Source organism: Entelurus aequoreus, linkage group LG09 (assembly GCF_033978785.1).
Source record: "Entelurus aequoreus isolate RoL-2023_Sb linkage group LG09, RoL_Eaeq_v1.1, whole genome shotgun sequence".
In the NCBI taxonomy this organism is placed as follows: Eukaryota; Metazoa; Chordata; class Actinopteri; order Syngnathiformes; family Syngnathidae; genus Entelurus; species Entelurus aequoreus.
Window position 1 is genome coordinate 66,628,944 of NC_084739.1, and position 21,143 is coordinate 66,650,086.

At 34.3% G+C, this 21,143-nt stretch overlaps 1 protein-coding gene across 1 annotated transcript in view; it reads left to right on the plus strand.

Moving 5' to 3' along the window:
- LOC133657021 (VPS10 domain-containing receptor SorCS1-like) overlaps positions 1-21,143 on the plus strand; it is a 107,859-nt gene that overhangs the window by 61,869 nt on the left and 24,847 nt on the right. Inside the window, exons 2-4 of the mRNA XM_062057904.1 lie at positions 4,150-4,217; positions 7,647-7,746; positions 15,334-15,492. Coding sequence (XP_061913888.1) covers positions 4,150-4,217; positions 7,647-7,746; positions 15,334-15,492 — 327 coding nt within the window. The remainder of the gene's footprint in view (positions 1-4,149; positions 4,218-7,646; positions 7,747-15,333; positions 15,493-21,143) is intronic.

The window sequence follows — 21,143 nt, forward strand, 5'->3', positions numbered from 1 at the left end:
ACACACACACACACACACACACACACACACACACACACACACACACACACACACACACACACACACACACACACACACTTACACACACACACACACACACACACACACACACACACACACTTACACACACACACACACACACACACACACACACACACACACACACACACACACACACACACACACACACACACACACACACACACACACACACACACACACACACACACACACACACACACACACACACACACACACACACACACACACACACACACACACACACACACACACACACACACACACACACACACACACACACACACACACACACACACACACACACACACACACACACACACACACACACACACACACACACACACCCTCCAAACAGTCATAACACTTGATAATCAGGAGGTAGAAATAAAAAAAGGAGGCACAAAGGAAGGTAACCCAGGAGAGCGATGCCATCAGCAGATTTTATGATTGCCGTGTGCGAGACGAGGGCCTCGCGCCAGACATTAATTTGTCCAAAAAGGTGAAGGGCACGACGCAAACGACTGCCTCCGTGTTACTTTGGAGCCCAACGACTCGCACAGGAGCTTTGCCCCGAGTCACTTAACGGCTTAAAAAGAGAGCGGGAAATGTCCACTGTTTGCACTTTGTTGCTATTAACATGATAAGTAATGAAGACGGGAGTTGACAGCTTTACACGCCCATAAAAGGAAGGCGTGTGCATCCTCTGACACTTTTTATGGCGCTCCACGAGAAGAGATGTCCACAGTATTTACGTCTGAAACTGTGATTGATGGCCTCACTGTCACGCCATGACATCGCCATCGTGTACTTGCAACTGATCCAAAGTAAATATGTGTACGACTGGGGTTGTCTCCATACCAATACTTTAGTACCGGTACCAACATGTGTTTCCATACTTTTCAATACTTTTCTAAACAAAAAAATTGCATTATTGTCTTTATTTGAACAAAAAAATCTTATGGTGCATGAAACATTTATTATTGCTATTTAGTCCTTAAATAATATGAAATAATATTAATATTAATATTAAATAATATTAGGGTACATGAAACATATGTTTATTATTGCTATTTAGTCCTTAAATAATATTAAATAATATTAATATTAAATAATATTAAGGTACATGAAACATATGTTTATTATTGTAATTTAGTCCTTCAATAATATTAAATAATATAAATATTAATATTAAATAATATTAGGGTACATGAAACATATGCTTATTATTGTAATTTAGTCCTTAAATAATATTGATATTAATATTGAATGATTTTAAATAATATTAGGGTACATTAAATATATGTTTATTATTGTAATTTAGTCCTTAAATAATATTAAATAATATGAATATGAATATTAAATAATATTAGGGTACATGAAACATATGTTTATTATTGTAATTTAGTCCTTAAATAATATTAAATCATATTAATATTAAATCATATTAGTGTACATGAAACATATGTTTATTATTGTAATTTAGTCTTTAAATAATATTAAATAATATTAATATTAAATAATATTAAGGTACATGAAACATATGTTTATTATTGTAATTTAGTCCTTCAATAATATTAAATAATATAAATATTAATATTAAATAATATTAAATAATATTAGGGTACATGAAACATATGCTTATTATTGTAATTTAGTCCTTAAATAATATTGATATTAATATTTAATGATTTTAAATAATATTAGGGTACATTAAATATATGTTTATTATTGTAATTTAGTCCTTAAATAATATTAAATAATATGAATATGAATATTAAATAATATTAGGGTACATGAAACATATGTTTATTATTGTAATTTAGTCCTTAAATAATATTAAATCATATTAATATTAAATCATATTAAATCATATTAGTGTACATGAAACATATGTTTATTATTGTATTTTAGTCTTTAAATAATATTAAATAATATTAATATTAAATAATATTAAGGTACATGAAACATATGTTTATTATTGTAATTTAGTCCTTCAATAATATTAAATAATATTAATATTAATATTAAATAATATTAAATAATATTAGGGTACATGAAACATATTCTTATTATTGTAATTTAGTCCTTAAATAATATTGATATTAATATTGGATGATTTTAAATAATATTAGGGTACATTAAATATATGTTTATTATTGTAATTTAGTCCTTAAATAATATTAAATAATATGAATTTGAATATTAAATAATATTAGGGTACATGAAACATATGTTTATTATTGTAATTTAGTCCTTAAATAATATTAAATCATATTAATATTAAATCATATTAAATCATATTAGTGTACATGAAACATATGTTTATTATTGTAATTTAGTCTTTAAATAATATTAAATTATATTAATATTAAATAATATTAGGGTACATGAAATATATGTTTATTATTGTAATTTAGTCCTTAAATAATATTAAATAATATGAATATGAATATTAAATAATATTAGGGTGCATGAAACATATGTTTATTATTGTAATTTAGTCCTTAAATAATACTAAATAATACTAATATTAATATTAAATAGTATTTGGGTACATGGGACATATGTTTATTATTGTAATTTAGTCCTTAAATAATATTAAATAATATTAATATTAAATCATATTAGGGTACATGAAACATATGTTTATTATTGTAATTTAGTCCTTAAATAATATTAAATTATATTCATATTAAATAATATTAGGGTACATGAAACATATGTTTATTATTGTAATTAAGTCCTGAAATAATATCAAAAAATATTAATGTTAATATTAAATCATGTTAGGGTACATGAAACATGTGTTTATTATTGCAATTTAGTCCTTAAATAATATTAAATATTATTAATATTAATATTAAATAATATTAGGGTACATGAAACATATGTTTATTATTGTAATTTAGTCCTTAAATAATATTAAATTATATTAATATTAAATAATATTAGGGTACATGAAACATCTGTTTATTATTGTAATTAAGTCCTTAAATAATATCAAATAATATTAATATTAATATTAAATCATGTTAGAGTACATGAAACATGTGTTTATTACTGCAATTTAGTCCTTAAATAATATTACATAATATTAATATTAATATTAAATAATATTAGGGTACATGAAACATATGTTTATTATTGTAATTTAGTCCTTAAATAATATTAAATTATATTAATATTAAATAATATTAGGGTACATGAAACATCCGTTTATTATTGTAATTAAGTCCTTAAATAATATCAAATAATATTAATATTAATATTAAATCATGTTAGAGTACATGAAACATGTGTTTATTACTGCAATTTAGTCCTTAAATAATATTACATAATATTAATATTAATATTAAATAATATTAGGGTACATGAAACATATGTTTATTATTGTAATTAATTCCTTAAATAATATCAAATAATATTAATATTAATATTAAATCATGTTAGGGTACATGAAACATGTGTTTATTACTGCAATTTAGTCCTTAAATAATATTACATAATATTAATATTAATATTAAATAATATTAGGGTACATGAAACATGTTTATTATTGTAATTTAGTCCTTAAATAAAATAGTGATTTGTCTTTTAGTAGTAAGTAAACAAACAAAGGCTCCTAATTAGTCTGCTGACGTATGCAGTAACATATTGTGTCATTTATACACCTATTATTTTGTCTACATTATGAGGGACAAACTGTAAAAAATGGATTATTAATCCACTTGTTCATTTACTGTTAACATCTGATTATTTTCTGTTTTAACATGTTCTATCTACACTTCTGTTAAAATTTAAAAATCACTTATTATTTGTTTCAGTGTTATAACTTCACCTTTATCTTTACTTTTTACACCAACATGCGTCCGTTCTCCCGTTTCTGTCTACAATCGGTGTCTGCTTGTAAGTACTCTGTGTGTGTGCGCTGCCGAACATGCTTGTAAACCCAGCAATGTCAATCCCTGTTAAAAAAAAAAAAAAATAAATATGGCGAGTATAGTACTATTTTTGATTCATTAGTACCGCGATACTATACCAGTACCGGTATACCGTGCAACCCTACGTACGACAATTTTTTTGATGAGTGCGCCGTGTCTCCCCCAGGTGATCCTCATGCTGACCAAGTACTACGACTTCAGCGCGGGCAGAGTGACGGAAAGTTCTCTGTGGAGGTAAGAACCCGAGCGGCGCTGCTTTGCATTCACGCCACCTCCCGTTTGAGGATTGCACATGTAAACCATTTCACGCTTTCCTGCACTCGCTGGAGGAGCATCTGCTCGGCTTGTAGCAACATAGCTTTTCTTCAAGCCATTCAGCCTGTTTGTGCTTGTTTCCCCCCGCAATGTTTGTACATTCTTTGCTACTTTGACCTCATTTTTGATCTATTTACCCTTCATTCGGTACTTTCATTCACGTAAAATGCCATATTTTGATGCCCTTTGTGGGACGTGAAGTCATGTCCACTGGCTTAAGCACTTGGGGGAGAAACAAGCAGCCGAGCACTTGGAGAATGTCACAATTTTCAATGCTAGCAAGTCAAGAAGGCGCCTGAACGTACAGTGAGTCATGCAAGCTCAACTCTAATTTTCATTAGATATGCTGTCGACAGGCTATACATTAGCATTAGCAATTTTACATGGCTTTTTCATCAACTCCACATTTAGTGCAAAACCCAAAACAAAATGCAATGATTTGCAAATCCTTTTCAACTTCTATTCAATTGAATAGACTGCAAAGACAAGATATTTAACTTTGTTATTTTTTGCAAATATTAGCTCATTTGGAATGTGATGCCTGCGACATGTTTCAAAAAAGCTGGCACACGTGGCAAAAAAGACTGAGAAAGTAGAGGAATGCTCGTCAAAGACTTATTTGGCACATCCCACAGGTGAACAGGCTAATTGGGAACAGGTGGGTGCCATGATTGGGTATAAAAGCAGCTTCCATGAAATGCTCAGTCGTTCACAAACAAGGACGGGGCGAGGGTCACCACTTTGTCAACAAATGCCTGAGCAAATTGTTTAAGAACAACATTTCTCAACCAGCTACTGCAAGGAATTTAGGGATTTCACCATCTACGCTCCGTAATATCATCAAAAGGTTCAGAGAATCTGGAGAAATCACTGCACGTAAGCCATGATATTACGAACCTTCGATCCCTGCATCAAAAAGCGACATCGGTGTGTAAAGGATATCACCACATGGGCTCAGGAACACTTCAGAAAACCACTGTCAGTAACTACAGTTGGTCGCTACATCTATAAGTGCAAGTTAAAACTGTTCTATGCAGAAGCGAAAGACATTTATCAACAACACCCAGAAACGCTTTGCTGGGCCAGAGCTCATCTACGTAATGATATATGTAATGTAGGAAACACTGCAGTGGGTGAACTTGTCCAAAAAGTGGCAATAACAAACAATAACACTTCTTATAAGCAGCAGGGATCAAAGCGTAGGGAAATTTACGGTAAATGTAAAAATGCCATTCATATGCATTAATGTGGTGGAGAAAGGTTACAAAGCATAGACTAAATAAAGTCAAATATTATAAAATGTAAAATATTTAAGCTGTGAAAGTTTGCTTAGAGTGAAGAACGAGGAATTCCGTACGAGTAGAAACGCTATGGACGGCTAGAAGAACTGAACGGCACTTGTACTTCCGGCGCTAAGTTTTAAATAGCAGGAAACACTGCAGTGAGTGAAATTGTCCAAAAGGTGGCAATAACAAACAATAACACGTCTTATAAGCAGCAGGGATCAAAGCGTAGGGAAGTTTAGGGCAAATGTAAAAATGCCATTCATATGCATTAATGTGGTGGAGAAAGGTTACAAAGCATAGACGAAATAAAGTCAAATATTATCAAATATCAAATATTTAAGCTGTGAAAGTTTGCTTAGAGTGAAGAACGAGGAATTCCGTACGAGTAGAAACGCTATGGACGGCTAGAAGGACTGAATGGCACTTGTACTTCCGGCGCTAAGTTTTAAAAAGCAGGAATATGGTGGAGAAAGGTTGCAAAGCATAGAGTAAATAAAGTCAAATATTATAAGATGTAAAATATTTAAGCTGTGAAAGTTTGCTTAGAGTGAAGAACGAGGAATTCCGTACGAGTAGAAACGCTATGGACGGCTAGAAGGACTGAACGGCACTTGTACTTCCGGCGCTAAGCTTTAAACAGCAGGAAACCCTGCGGGGAGTGAACTCGTCCAAAAAGTGGCAATAACAAACAATAACACGTCTTATAAGCAGCAGGGATCAAAGCGTAGGGAAATTTAGGGTAAATGTAAAAATGCCATTCATATGCATTAATATGGTGGAGAAAGGTTACAAAGCATAGACTAAATAAAGTCAAATATTATCAAATATAACATATTTCAGCTGTAAAAGTTTGCTTAGAGTGAAGAACGAAGAATTTCGTACGAGTAGAAACGCTATGGACGGCTAGAAGGAGTGAACGGCACTTGTACTTCCGGCGCTAAGTTTTAAAAAGCAGGAATATGGTGGAGAAAGGTTGCAAAGCATAGACTAAATAAAGTCAAATATTATAAAATGTAAAATATTTAAGCTGGGAAAGTTTGCTTGGAGTGAAGAACGAGGAATTCCGTACGAGTAGAAACGCTATGGACGGCTAGAAGGACCGAATGGCACTTGTACTTCCAGCGCTAAGTTTTAAAAAGCAGGAATATGGTGGAGAAAGGTTGCAAAGCATAGACTAAATAAAGTCAAATATTATAAAATGTAAAATATTTAAGCTGTGAAAGTTTGCTTAGAGTGAAGAACGAGGAATTCCGTACGAGTAGCAACGCTGTGGACGGCTGAGCTTTAGAAACACTGCAGTGAGCGAACTCGTAGCACAAACAATAACACGCCTATTTGCAATGTGACTGTTATTAGCCGCACCACTTTATAAGCAGCAGGGTTCAAAGCGTAGGGAAAAAAGTGTGTTATACAGTAAATGTAAAGATGCCATTCACACGTTAAAATTAAAGTTAAAGTACCAATGATTTTCACACACACACACACACACTAGGTGTGGTGAAATTTTTCCTCTGCATTTGACCCATCACCCTTGTTCACCCCCAGGGAGGTGAGGGGAGCAGTGAGCATCAGCGGTGGCCGCGCCCGGGAATAATTTTGGTGATTTAACCCCCAATTCCAACCCTTGATGCTGAGTGCCAAGCAGGGAGGTAATGCGTCCCATTTTTATAGTCTTTGGTATGACTCGGCCGGGGTTTGAACTCACAACCTACCCATCTCAGGGCGGACACTCTAACCACTAGGCCACCGAGCAGGGTGTGGCGGCGAAAGGTTACAAAGCAGGGGGGTCGAACAAAGTTCACCGTCATCTTTCAGCTGCAGAAGTTCCAAAGGTGTGTAAAGTTTGTCGCCCAGAGCGTCAACAATAGCGGTAATGATTGTCGTCCCCGCCATGCTACACCACGTCGTCTTGTTTATTTTGATAATTAGAGAAATCTCCATTCATCTAGCAAATTGCTCGGCGTGGCAATTTTCCGCCTGCCTGACATGTTTAATGATACCATCAGCGTCTCCGAGCGCGAGGTGTTGCTCCCCTTCACCGTGTCCCCTGATTGCATTGCAGATCCACCGATTACGGGAGCACCTACGAGAAACTCAACCAGAAAGTGGGGCCCAAAACCATCCTGAGCTACTTGTACGTGAGTCCCAACAACAAGCGCAAGGTGAGTCCACGCCTGTCGGAGTTCATCATCTCCGTGTGCGGGGAGCTGCTATCATTTCCACCGCAAAGCAGCCCGGCGGGAGGCCGCGGCGTTTTGGTGTGTAAGCGTGTGTGTGTGTGTGTGTGTTCTTGTATTTCTACCCTTCTTGAGACATGAAGAAGGAAAAGTATCTTCCATACGAGGAGGTGTGAACAAGTGATGACATAAATCATGGTCCCAATAACATTGCATCTAATAGACAATGTCTCATTTGGTCAACATATGAAATAACAAGTGTGTGTACAAATGTGAAGTGTTCCCCTCTCTGGTCAACATATGAAATAACAAGTGTGTGTAAAAATGTGAAGTGTTACCCTCTCTGGTCAACATATGAAATAACAAGTGTGTGTAAGAAATTGAAATCTGCCCCCGTTTGGCCAAAATTAATGACAACAAAAATACAAAAAATATGTATATAGAGACATACTGTAATAACTTGAAGTAAATAATGAAGATTAAAAAACAATTACAAACTAAAAAAAAATACAATAAAGTACACATGAACTAAAAGCAGTCTTTTCTCACAATGTGTGGACCTTTTTCTTATAAAATTGGGAAAAAAATTCTCATATTCTTTCTGTTTCTGTAATATCGCAATTATTTTCTCGTAAAATTATTACTTTTTATGTAAACGTATTACTTTTTATGTAAAATTATTACTTTTTATGTAAAATTATTACTTTTTAATGCAAAATGTTAACATTTGTCGTAAAAAACTTTTATCACAATATTGCCAATTTTTTGTTGTTCTTGAAAAATAGTGACTTTTTTCGAGTAAAATGATGACTTTTGACTTTTGAATTTTAAGATGTTCTTATAAAATTGTGACTTTTGTCGAGTAAAATGACGACTCTTTTCATAAAATTGCCAACATTTTTAGCTTTTCTTGTAAAATTGCGACTGTTATTGAGTACAATTTCAACTTTTATCACAATATCGCACATATGTTCCGTTTTTCTTGTAAAATTTTGACTGGCGTTGAGTAAAATGACGGCTTTTATTATAATACTGCCACAAAGCTTTTCTTGTAAAATTGTGACCTTTTTCTTGTGAAATTCACAACAAGCTTTTTTATATTTGCATAGTATGTATATATTATTAATGTTGTCAATACAAATATTTATATACCTAGAAAGGGTGGTCCTAAAGAGGTAGGCCTTTTTCTGAGGTGTCAATAAGGTAAGAAATATAAGAATGTGTGTGTGTGTGTGTGTGTGTTCTTGTATTTCTACCCTTCTTGAGACATGAAGAAGGAAAAGTATCTTCCATATGAGGAGATGTGAACAAGTGATGACATAAATCATGGTCCCAATAACATTGCGTCTAATAGACAATGTCACATTTGGTCAACATATGAAATAACAAGTGTGTGTACACATGTGAAGTGCTCCCCCTCTGGTCAACATCTGAAATAACAAGTGTGTGTAAAAATGTGAAGTGTTCCCCTCTCTGGTCAACATATGAAATAACAAGTGTGTGTAAAAATGTGAAGTGTTCCCCCCTCTGTTCACCATATGAAATAACAAGTGTGTGTACAAATGTGAAGTGTTACCCTCTCTGGTCAACATATGAAATAACAAGTGTGTGTAAGAAATTGAAATCTGCCCCCTTTGGCCAAAATTAATTACAAAAAAAATACAAAAAATATGTATATAGAGACATACTGTAATAACTTGAAGTAAATAATGAAGATTAAAAAACAATTACAAACTAAAAAAAATACAATAAAGTACAAATGAACTAAAAGCAGTCTTTTTCTCACAATGTGTCGACCTTTTTCTTATAAAATTGGGAACAATTTCTCTTATTCTTTCTGTTTCTGTAATATCGCAATTATTTTCTCGTAAAATTTTTACTTTTTATGTAAAATTATTACTTTTTATGTAAAATTATTACTTTTTAATGCAAAATGTTAACATTTGTCGTAAAAAACTTTTATCACAATATTGCCAATTTTTTGTTGTTCTTGTAAAATAGTGACTTTTTTCGAGTAAAATGATGACTTTTGACTTTTGAATTTTAAGATGTTCTTATAAAATTGTGACTTTTGTCGAGTAAAATGACGACTCTTTTCATAAAATTGCCAACATTTTTAGCTTTTCTTGTAAAATTGCGACTGTTATTGAGTATAATTTCAACTTTTATCACAATATCGCACATATGTTCCGTTTTTCTTGTAAAATTTTGACTGGCGTTGAGTAAAATGACGGCTTTTATTATAATACTGCCACAAAGCTTTTCTTGTAAAATTGTGACCTTTTTCTTGTGAAATTCACAACAAGCTTTTTTATATTTGCATAGTATGTATATATTATTAATGTTGTCAATACAAATATTTATATACCTAGAAAGGGTGGTCCTAAAGAGGTAGGCCTTTTTCTGAGGTGTCAATAAGGTAAGAAATATAAGAATGTGTGTGTGTGTGTGTGTGTGTGTTCTTGTATTTCTGCCCTTCTTGAGACATGAAGAAGGAAAAGTATCTTCCATACGAGGAGGTGTGAACAATTGATGACATAAATCATGGTCACAATAACATTGCGTCTAATAGACAATGTCACATTTGGTCAACATATGAAATAACAAGTGTGTGTACACATGTGAAGTGCTCCCCCTCTGGTCAACATCTGAAATAACAAGTGTGTGTAAAAATGTGAAGTGTTCCCCTCTCTGGTCAACATATGAAATAACAAGTGTGTGTAAAAATGTGAAGTGTTCCCCCCTCTGTTCACCATATGAAATAACAAGTGTGTGTAAGAAATTGAAATGCGCCCCCTTTGGCCAAAATTAATTACAACAAAAATACAAAAAATATGTATATAGAGACATACTGTAATAACTTGAAGTAAATAATGAAGATTAAAAAACAATTACAAACTTAAAAAAAATACAATAAAGCACAAATGAACTAAAAGCAGTCTTTTCTCACAATGTGTGGACCTTTTTCTTATAAAATTGGGAAACAAATTCTCATATTCTTTCTGTTTCTGTAATATCGCAATTATTTTCTCGTAAAATTATTACTTTTTATGTAAACGTATTACTTTTTATGTAAAATTATTACTTTTTATGTAAAATTATTACTTTTTAATGCAAAATGTTAACATTTGTCGTAAAAAACTTTTATCACAATATTGCCAATTTTTTGTTGTTCTTGTAAAATAGTGACTTTTTTCGAGTAAAATTATGACTTTTGAATTTTAAGATGTTCTTATAAAATTGTGACTTTTGTCGAGTAAAATGGCGACTCTTTTCATAAAATTGCCAACATTTTTAGCTTTTCTTGTAAAATTGCGACTGTTATTGAGTACAATTTCAACTTTTATCACAATATCGCACATATGTTCCGTTTTTCTTGTAAAATTTTGACTGGCGTTGAGTAAAATGACGGCTTTTATTATAATACTGCCACAAAGCTTTTCTTGTAAAATTGTGACCTTTTTCTTGTGAAATTCACAACAGTCTTTTTTATATTTGCATAGTATGTATATATTATTAATGTTGTCAATACAAATATTTATATACCTAGAAAGGGTGGTCCTAAAGAGGTAGGCCTTTTTCTGAGGTGTCAATAAGGTAATAAATATAAGAATGTGTGTGTGTGTGTGTGTGTGTGTGTTCTTGTATTTCTACCTTTCTTGAGACATGAAGAAGGAAAAGTATCTTCCATATGAGGAGGTGTGAACAAGTGATGACATAAATCATGGTCCCAATAACATTGCGTCTAATAGACAATGTCACATTTGGTCAACATATGAAATAACAAGTGTGTGTACACATGTGAAGTGCTCCCCCTCTGGTCAACATCTGAAATAACAAGTGTGTGTAAAAATGTGAAGTGTTCCCCTCTCTGGTCAACATATGAAATAACAAGTGTGTGTAAAAATGTGAAGTGTTCCCCCCTCTGTTCACCATATGAAATAACAAGTGTGTGTAAGAAATTGAAATGCGCCCCCTTTGGCCAAAATTAATTACAACAAAAATACAAAAAATATGTATATAGAGACATACTGTAATAACTTGAAGTAAATAATGAAGATTAAAAAACAATTACAAACTTAAAAAAAATACAATAAAGCACAAATGAACTAAAAGCAGTCTTTTCTCACAATGTGTGGACCTTTTTCTTATAAAATTGGGAAACAAATTCTCATATTCTTTCTGTTTCTGTAATATCGCAATTATTTTCTCGTAAAATTATTACTTTTTATGTAAACGTATTACTTTTTATGTAAAATTATTACTTTTTATGTAAAATTATTACTTTTTAATGCAAAATGTTAACATTTGTCGTAAAAAACTTTTATCACAATATTGCCAATTTTTTGTTGTTCTTGTAAAATAGTGACTTTTTTCGAGTAAAATGATGACTTTTGACTTTTGAATTTTAAGATGTTCTTATGAAATTGTGACTTTTGTCGAGTAAAATGACGACTCTTTTCATAAAATTGCCAACATTTTTAGCTTTTCTTGTAAAATTGCGACTGTTATTGAGTACAATTTCAACTTTTATCACAACATCGCACAAATGTTCCGTTTTTCTTGTAAAATTTTGACTGGCGTTGAGTAAAATGACGGCTTTTATTGTAATACTGCCACAAAGCTTTTCTTGTAAAATTGTGACCTTTTTCTTGTGAAATTCACAACAAGCTTTTTTATATTTGCATAGTATGTATATATTATTAATGTTGTCAATACAAATATTTATATACCTAGAAAGGGTGGTCCTAAAGAGGTAGGCCTTTTTCTGAGGTGTCAATAAGGTAAGAAATATAAGAATGTGTGTGTGTGTGTGTGTTCTTGTATTCCTACCCTTCTTGAGACATGAAGAAGGAAAAGTATCTTCCATACGAGGAGGTGTGAACAATTGATGACATAAATCATGGTCACAATAACATTGCATCTAATAGACAATGTCACATTTGGTCAACATATGAAATAACAAGTGTGTGTACACATGTGAAGTGCTCCCCCTCTGGTCAACATATGAAATAACAAGTGTGTGTGAAAATGTGAAGTGTTCCCCTCTCTGGTCAACATATGAAATAACAAGTGTGTGTAAAAATGTGAAGTGTTACCCTCTCTGGTCAACATATGAAATAACAAGTGTGTGTAAGAAATTGAAATCTGCCCCCGTTTGGCCAAAATTAATTACAACAAAAATACAAAACATATGTATATAGAGACATACTGTAATAACTTGAAGTAAATAATGAACATTAAAAAACAATTACAAACTAAAAAAAAAATACAATAAAGTACAAAAGAACTAAAAGCAGTCTTTTCTCACAATGTGTCGACCTTTTTCTTATAAAATTGGGAACAATTTCTCTTATTCTTTCTGTTTCTGTAATATCGCAATTATTTTCTCGTAAAATTTTTACTTTTTATGTAAAATTATTACTTTTTATGTAAAATTATTACTTTTTAATGCAAAATGTTGACATTTGTCGTATGAAATTCGGACTTTTATCACAATATTGCCAATTTTTTTGTTGTTCTTGTAAAATAATGACTTTTTTGGAGTAAAATGATGACTTTTGTCTTTGAATTTTAAAATGTTCATATAAAATTGTGACTTTTGTCGAGTAAAATGACGACTCTTTTTATAAAATTGCCAGAATTTTTAGCTTTTCTTGTAAAATTGCGTCTGTTATTGAGTAAAATTCCAACTTTTATCACAACATCGCACAAATGTTCCATTTTTCTTGTAAAATTGTGACCTTTTTCTTGTGAAATTCACAACAATCTTTTTTATATTTGCATAGTATGTGTATATTATTAATGTTGTCAATACAAATATCTATATATCTAGAAAGGGTGGTCCTAAAGAGGTAGGCATTTTTCTCAGGTGTCAATAAGGTAAGAAATATAAGAATGTGTGTGTGTGTGTGTGTGTGTTCTTGTATTTCTAGCCTTCTTGAGACATGAAGAAGGAAAAGTATCTTCCTTATGAGGAGGTGTGAACAAGTGATGACATAAATCATGGTCCCAATAACATTGCATCTAATAGACAATGTCTCATTTGGTCAACATATGAAATAACAAGTGTGTGTGAAAATGTGCAGTGATCCCCCTCTGGTCAACATATGAAATAACAAGTGTGTGTGAAAATGTGAAGTGCTCCCCCTCTGGTCAGCATATGAAATAACAAGTGTGTGTAAGAAATTGAAATGTGCCACCTTAGGCCAAAATTAATTACAAAAAAATTCAAATAAATATGTATATAGAAACATACTGTAATAACTTGAAGTAAATAATGAAGATTAAAAAGTAATTACAAACAAAAAATTCAACAACAAACAAAAATAACTAAAAGCAGTCTTTTTCTCACAATATGTCGACCTTTTTCTTATAAAATTGGAAACAATTCTCATATTCTTTCTGTTTCGGTAATATTGCAATATTTTCTCATAAAATGATTACTTTTTATGTAAAATTATTATTTTTTAATGCAAAATGACATGTGTCATATAAAATTCTGACTTTTATCACAATATTGCCGATTTTTTTCGTTGTTCTTGTAAAACAGTGACATTTTTTGGAGTAAAATGACGACTTTTGTCATAATTTTGCCGAGCAAAATTCAGATTATTATTATAATATTGCCAAAATGTTAAAGTTTTCTTATAAAATTGTGACTTTTGTCGAGTAAAATTACAACTCCCATCCAGCCATCCATCCATTTTCTACCGCCTATTCCCTCCGGAGTCGCGGGGGGGCGCTGGAACCTATCTCAGCTACAATCGGGCGGAAGGCGGGGTACACGCTGGACAAGTCGCCACCTCATCACAGGGCCAACACAGATAGACAAGACAACATTCACACTCACATTCACACACTAGGGCCAATCAACCAATCCCCAGGTGCATGTCTTTGGAGGTGGGAGGGGCCTATCCCCAGGTGCATGTCTTTGGAGGTGGGAGGGGCCTATCCCCAGGTGCATGACTTCGGAGGTGGGAGGAAGCCGGAGTACCGGAGTACACAGAAAGATCCCGAGGCCGGGATTGAACTCACGACTACTCAGGACCTTCGTATTGTGAGGCAGACGCACTAACCCCTCTACCACCGTGCTGCCCAAAAATTACAACTAATTTCATAAAATTGCCAAAATGTTGAGATTTTCTTGTAAAATTGTGACTGTTATTGAGTAAAATTCCAACTTTTATCATAATATTGCACAAATGTTCTGTTTTCCTTGTAAACTTTTGACTTGTGTTGAGTAAAATGACAACTTTTGTTATAATACTGCCAAAATTCTACGTTTTTCTTGTGAAATTGTGACCTTTTTCTTGTGAAATTCCATTTTCACAACAAGCGTTTTTATATTTGCATAGTATGTATATATTATTAATGTTGTAAATACAAATATTTATATATCTAGAAAGGGTGGTCCTAAAGAGGTAGGCATTTTTCTCAGGTCTCAAGAAGGTAAGAAATACAAGAATGTGTGTGTGTGTGTATGTATGTGTTGCACGTGGAAGCCCCCCAGCACGGTATCTGTCGGGTTGTGGCGCTCATCCCCGCGTCTCCTTTCTCCTCTCATCTCAGATCATGCTGCTGACCGACCCGGAGGTGGAGAGCAGCCTGCTCATTAGCCTTGACGAGGGCGCGTCCTATCAGAAGCACAGCTTAGCCTTTGATGTCCTCAGTCTTCTCTTTCACCCCGAGCAGGAGGACTGGATCCTGGCTTACAGCCATGACCAAAAGGTAACGGCGAGCTGTCAGATGGCGTGAAAAGCGGGGGGGGAGCAGAGCTCAGGGAAATGTCGGTATGAGCGCAAAAAGGTGATGCTGATGGTGCACTTGTTAGTTCCACCTGGGGCGTCAGTCAGACGTAGCTCTGAAAACAGGCAGGGGGGATGCTCTTATTTTGAAATCCTGGTTTGAACCGGCGAGTGTCTACAACAGGGATGTTCAACTACCGTGGACTATAGGGCGCACCTAAGAGCCTTTCATTTTCTCGAACCCGGTTCCGGTTGTGGATATTGTGGAGAATGCATATATGTTTAAGAGTTATTTCTTTATTCGTAGCCATGTTTGGATCATCTAGTACTTTTCCTTTACTAGTTTCTCTTGTCTTCAGAGGTCTGTTTAGTGTCATAACCATTGTTGGAAGCAGATCAGAATCGTATCCATATTTAAGTGTTACTTCTTTCTAAACTCCTATAGTCATATAAAGAATAGCTAGTATTCTTCCTTCTTTTGAGTCTCATAGTAAGGTGTCGGCCTTCTAGATTGGAATGTGTCAGAGTAGAGATAACTCGGAGTTGTCTAAACAAAGGGAGTGGGGGCGAGGGACAGAGGGAAGATCACGGGACTTCCGGGGGTTTGAGGGTAGACCGATCTGGACCGGGCTAGGGAACGCTTGTGTACTGGGTTGGTCTCGGGTTTGTCCTCTAAGCTTTGAGAATAAACTACAAAATACCAACTACTGCCTGGAGATTGAATATAAACATCAGTTTATTGCCATAAAAAGAATCTGGGAGAGACTAGCAATTGGAATTCCCCATTGGAGGAACGCTGGTCGACGCAACACCATCAAAATGTGAATACAACCCCCAATTCTTCCTTATCAGTGTTGCGAGAGGGAGAGGTGGGGGCTTTCTTTGTGTGCAAGAAGTGGGCTCTTCCGTTTGAGTGTTAGATCTACTAGAGTAGCCGATATGAATGTATCGGTTAAGCTGATCTCCTGAAGTTTCAGTAAAACTTGATAATATTCCTATTCTGTCTTGATGGTCCTTCTTACTAAGCATATATGTCATCGAAAGAACTTGGGATTGACCAGTAACTTAGATTCCCTGGGAGGAAGAGCTGGTCGACGCAACAATTCCGACCTTGAAGCTATTTTTTCTTTTTTGGTACATGGTGTAAATAACTACTATATTGATTTATATTCCTTAGACTCAACTACATCCATCTGTGCTCGGCAAGTTTGCCTTCCTTAAGATAGGTATTCATCCAAGATCGTTTTATCAGGGAAATACCGTATTTTTCAGACTAACAGGCGCACTTAAAAGCCTTTCATTTTCTCAAAAATCAACAGTGCGCCTTATAACCCGGTACGCCTAATTGTCAGGTTCAAACACCAAACTATCTATTACACAAGACAAGAAGAAGGAATCATGCAGAGACAGAGTTACATTTTACCAATGAGGAGAGACGTATTGGCTGTACACTCAGTTACAGTTTCGCCCTACGCTCTAAGGCAGTGGTCCCCAACCACTGGTCCGTGGATTGATTGGTACCAAACCGCACAAGAAATAAAAATAAAAAATAAAAAAACCAATAAAAAAAAAAAAAACAATATATATATATTTTTATTAAATCAACATAAAAAACACAAGATACACTTACAATTAGTACACAAACCCAAAAAACCTCCCTCCCCCATTTACACTCATTCACACAAAAGGGTTGTTTCTTTCCGTTATTAATATTTCTGGTTCCTACATGAAATATCAATACAGTCTGCAGGGATACAGTCCGTAAGCACAGATTATTGTATTTTTTTATGACCTAAAATATATATATATATGTATGTGTGGAAAAAAATCACAAGACTACTTCATCTCTACAGGCCTGTTTCATGAGGGGTTTCCCTCAATCATCAGGAGATTTTAATAGAAGCATTCACATACCATGGTTTATATAGGACACAGAACGGGTGGGTACAGGCAGGCGTAGGGGCGTGGTGATTGGCTCATGTGTTACCTAGGAGGTGTTTCCTTCTGTGACGGCATGCGCTTGTTGAGGGATGACAGGTCTGGGCGGTATATAATAAACAGTTTCTCTTCTAAGCATAGGTTGCATCTTTTATTACCACTGTTGTAAGGTGTGCTGGATGCAAGAATTTGCCATGTTATTGAGTATTCAACATTATTGTCTTTGAGATTCCAAATGTGCTTGCTGAGTTCTCTAGTGTTCCGCAGGCTTTGGTACCTGAAAGAGGCCTTGTGATTGTTCCATCTGGTTTTGAATTCTCCCTCAGTTAATCCTACATATGTGTCGGATGTGTTAATGTCCTTGCGTGGTACCTTTGATTGGTAAACGACTGTAAGCACCCCCCGTTGAGAGGGCAATCAGGTTTCTTGCGGCAGTTGCAGTCTTTGTCGGGTTCGCTCTGTCTGGTGGCGGGACGGCGCCTTTGCAATTGCTTTGTTGTGGTTTGAAATGATTTGTCGTATATTGTTCATACAGCTGTAGCTCAATTTAATGCTACAACAGCACTCTTGTATTTCTTACCTTCTTGAGACCTCTGAAAATGTCCTGCCTCTTTAGGACCACCCTTTATAGATATATAAAGATTTGTATTTACAACATTAATAATACATACAAACTATGTCAATATAAAAAAGTAAGCTTTTAGTCCATTTTTTTTTATTTGGAATTTTTTGGAACCATGAATGCACTCTTAACTCGTTCACCGGTCCTCACATGGACGTTACTTTTCCTTGTTGGTGTCTCAAGAACGGTAGAAATACAAGAACACACACACACACACACACACACACACACACACACACACACACACACACACACACACACACACACACATTCTTGTATTTCTTACCTTCTTGAGACCTCTGAAAAATGCCTACCTCTTTACATACTTGCCAACCTTGAGACCTCCGATACCGGGAGGTGGGGTGTGGGGTATGGTGGGCGTGGTCGGGGTGGGGGCGTGGTTTGGGGCGTGGTTAAGAGGGGAATATATTTAAGCTAGAATTCACCAACTCAAGTATTTCATATATATATATATATATATATATATATATATATATATATATATATATATATATATATATATATATATATATATATATATATATATATATATATATATATATATATATATATATATATATATATATATATATACACTACCGTTCAAAAGTTTGGGGTCACATTGAAATGTCCTTATATTTGAAGGAAAAGCACTGTACTTTTCAATGAAGATAACTTTAAACTAGTCTTAACTTGAAAGAAATACACTCTATACATTGCTAATGTGGTAAATGACTATTCTAGCTGCAAATGTCTGGTTTTTGGTGCAATATCTACATAGGTGTATAGAGGCCCATTTCCAGCAACTATCACTCCGGTGTTCTAATGGTACAATGTGTTTGCTCATTGGCTCAGAAGGCTAATTGATGATTAGAAAACCCTTGTGCAATCATGTTCACACATCTGAAAACAGTTTAGCTCGTTACAGAAGCTACACAACTGACCTTCCTTTGAGCAGATTGAGTTTCTGGAGCATCACATTTGTGGGGTCAATTAAACACTCAAAATGGCCAGAAAAAGAGAACTTTCATCTGAAACTCGACAGTCTATTCTTGTTCTTAGAAATGGAAGCTATTCCACAAAATTGTTTGGGTGACCCCAAACTTTTGAACGGTAGTATATATATATATATATATATATATATATATATATATATATATATATATATATATATATATATATATATATATATATATATATATATATATATATATATATATATATATAGTATATATATATATATATATATATATATATATATATATATATACATATATATATATATATACATATATATATAGTATATATATATATATATATACTATATATATATATATATATATATATATATATATATATATATATATATATACATATATATATATATACATATATATATATATATATATATATATATATATATATATATATATATATATATATATATATATATATATATATATACATATATATATATATATATATATATATATATATATATATATATATATATATATATATATATATATACTGTATATATATATATATGAAATACTTGACTTTCAGTGAATTCTAGCTATATATATACAGTATATATATATATATATATTTTTTATTTTTATTTTTATTTTTGTATTATACATATAAATAAAATAAATACTTGAATTTCAGTGTTCTGCAGGCTATCCGGTAGATGGCAGTATTGTCCGGTTTAAGAGTGTCACAACATTGCTGTTTACGGCAGACGAACTGCTTTACGGTAGACTAAACGGCGACTGCTGTTGTTGTGTGTTGTTACCGCGCCGGGAGGACGTTAATGAAACTGCCTAACAATAAACCCCCATAAGAAACCAAGAACTCGCCCTCGACCACTCTACAGTTATGACGTCATTGGGCAGGCACGCTGTTTATATTGTGGGAAAGCGGACGTGAGAACAGGCTTTCCCCACTCAGGTCCGCATGGAGCCGGAGGGGGCGTGGCCTCCAGCTCCGGCTGAATACCGGGAGTCTCCCGGTAAAAACGGGAGGGTTGGCAAGTATGCCTCTTTAGGACCACCCTTTCTACATGTATAAAGATTTGTATTGATAACATTAATAATATACACAAACTATGCAAATATTAAAAAAGTAAGCTTTTAGTGAATCATTTTTTATTTTTGAATTTTTGGAACCACGATTGCGGTCCTAACTCGTCCTCACATGGACGGTACTTGTCCTTGTTGCTGTCAAACACACACACATTCTTGTATTTGTTACCTTAGAGGCACGTGTTTTCCAGCACACGTCACAAAGTCTTACCTTCACATTGTGCTGACTGACCCTAACGTTAACCTCCCGGGTCTCACCTCCTAAATGTAAGCGCCGGTGACATCACGGGGCACAACAAAGGCGGAGGTCACCGCCGTGTGACATTGCAAACACTGTTATGATACACTGACACACACACTCAACACACACACTTTATTAGTTGCTGCAAAGTCTGCTGTCTGCTCCGCTCAACACTGCAGACATCAAACTACCCCCCCCCCACACACACACACACTTACACACACACACACACACACACACACACACACACACACCCTCACACGCAGAGTTGGCTATTGCAAGACTGGCTATTGAGCGGCGGAGGTGAGAAGTGAGATAAATGGTGCAGGAGAGGATGAAAGCCTGCTGGACAAGAATAAAGATGCACTTCACAAGCTTCGCCCCGCGGTCATCCAGTCAAGGCCAGTTTATGCTTTTCTTCCATCACTCCCGCTGCACCGCCGCGGTGGGCTCGCCTTCCGTTTGTTGACGGTCTTGTCTTTTGAAAAAAGATGCAAGTTGAGTGGGGAAATGAGGTGAATCTTCCTGAAGCCCCCCCCCCCCCCCCCCTCGTCCAGCACTTAAGATAGCTAGCAATCAGCGGCAATGCTTGTTTACAGTTAGCAATTAGCCACTGTAAAAAAAAATAAAAAAATTTCAGCCACGCTAGTTTACAGTTAGTAATTAGCCACGCTAGTTTCCAACATGCTGGCGATTAGCGGCGGTAGTTGGCAGCTTGCTATTACCACGCTAGTTGTCAGCTAGCA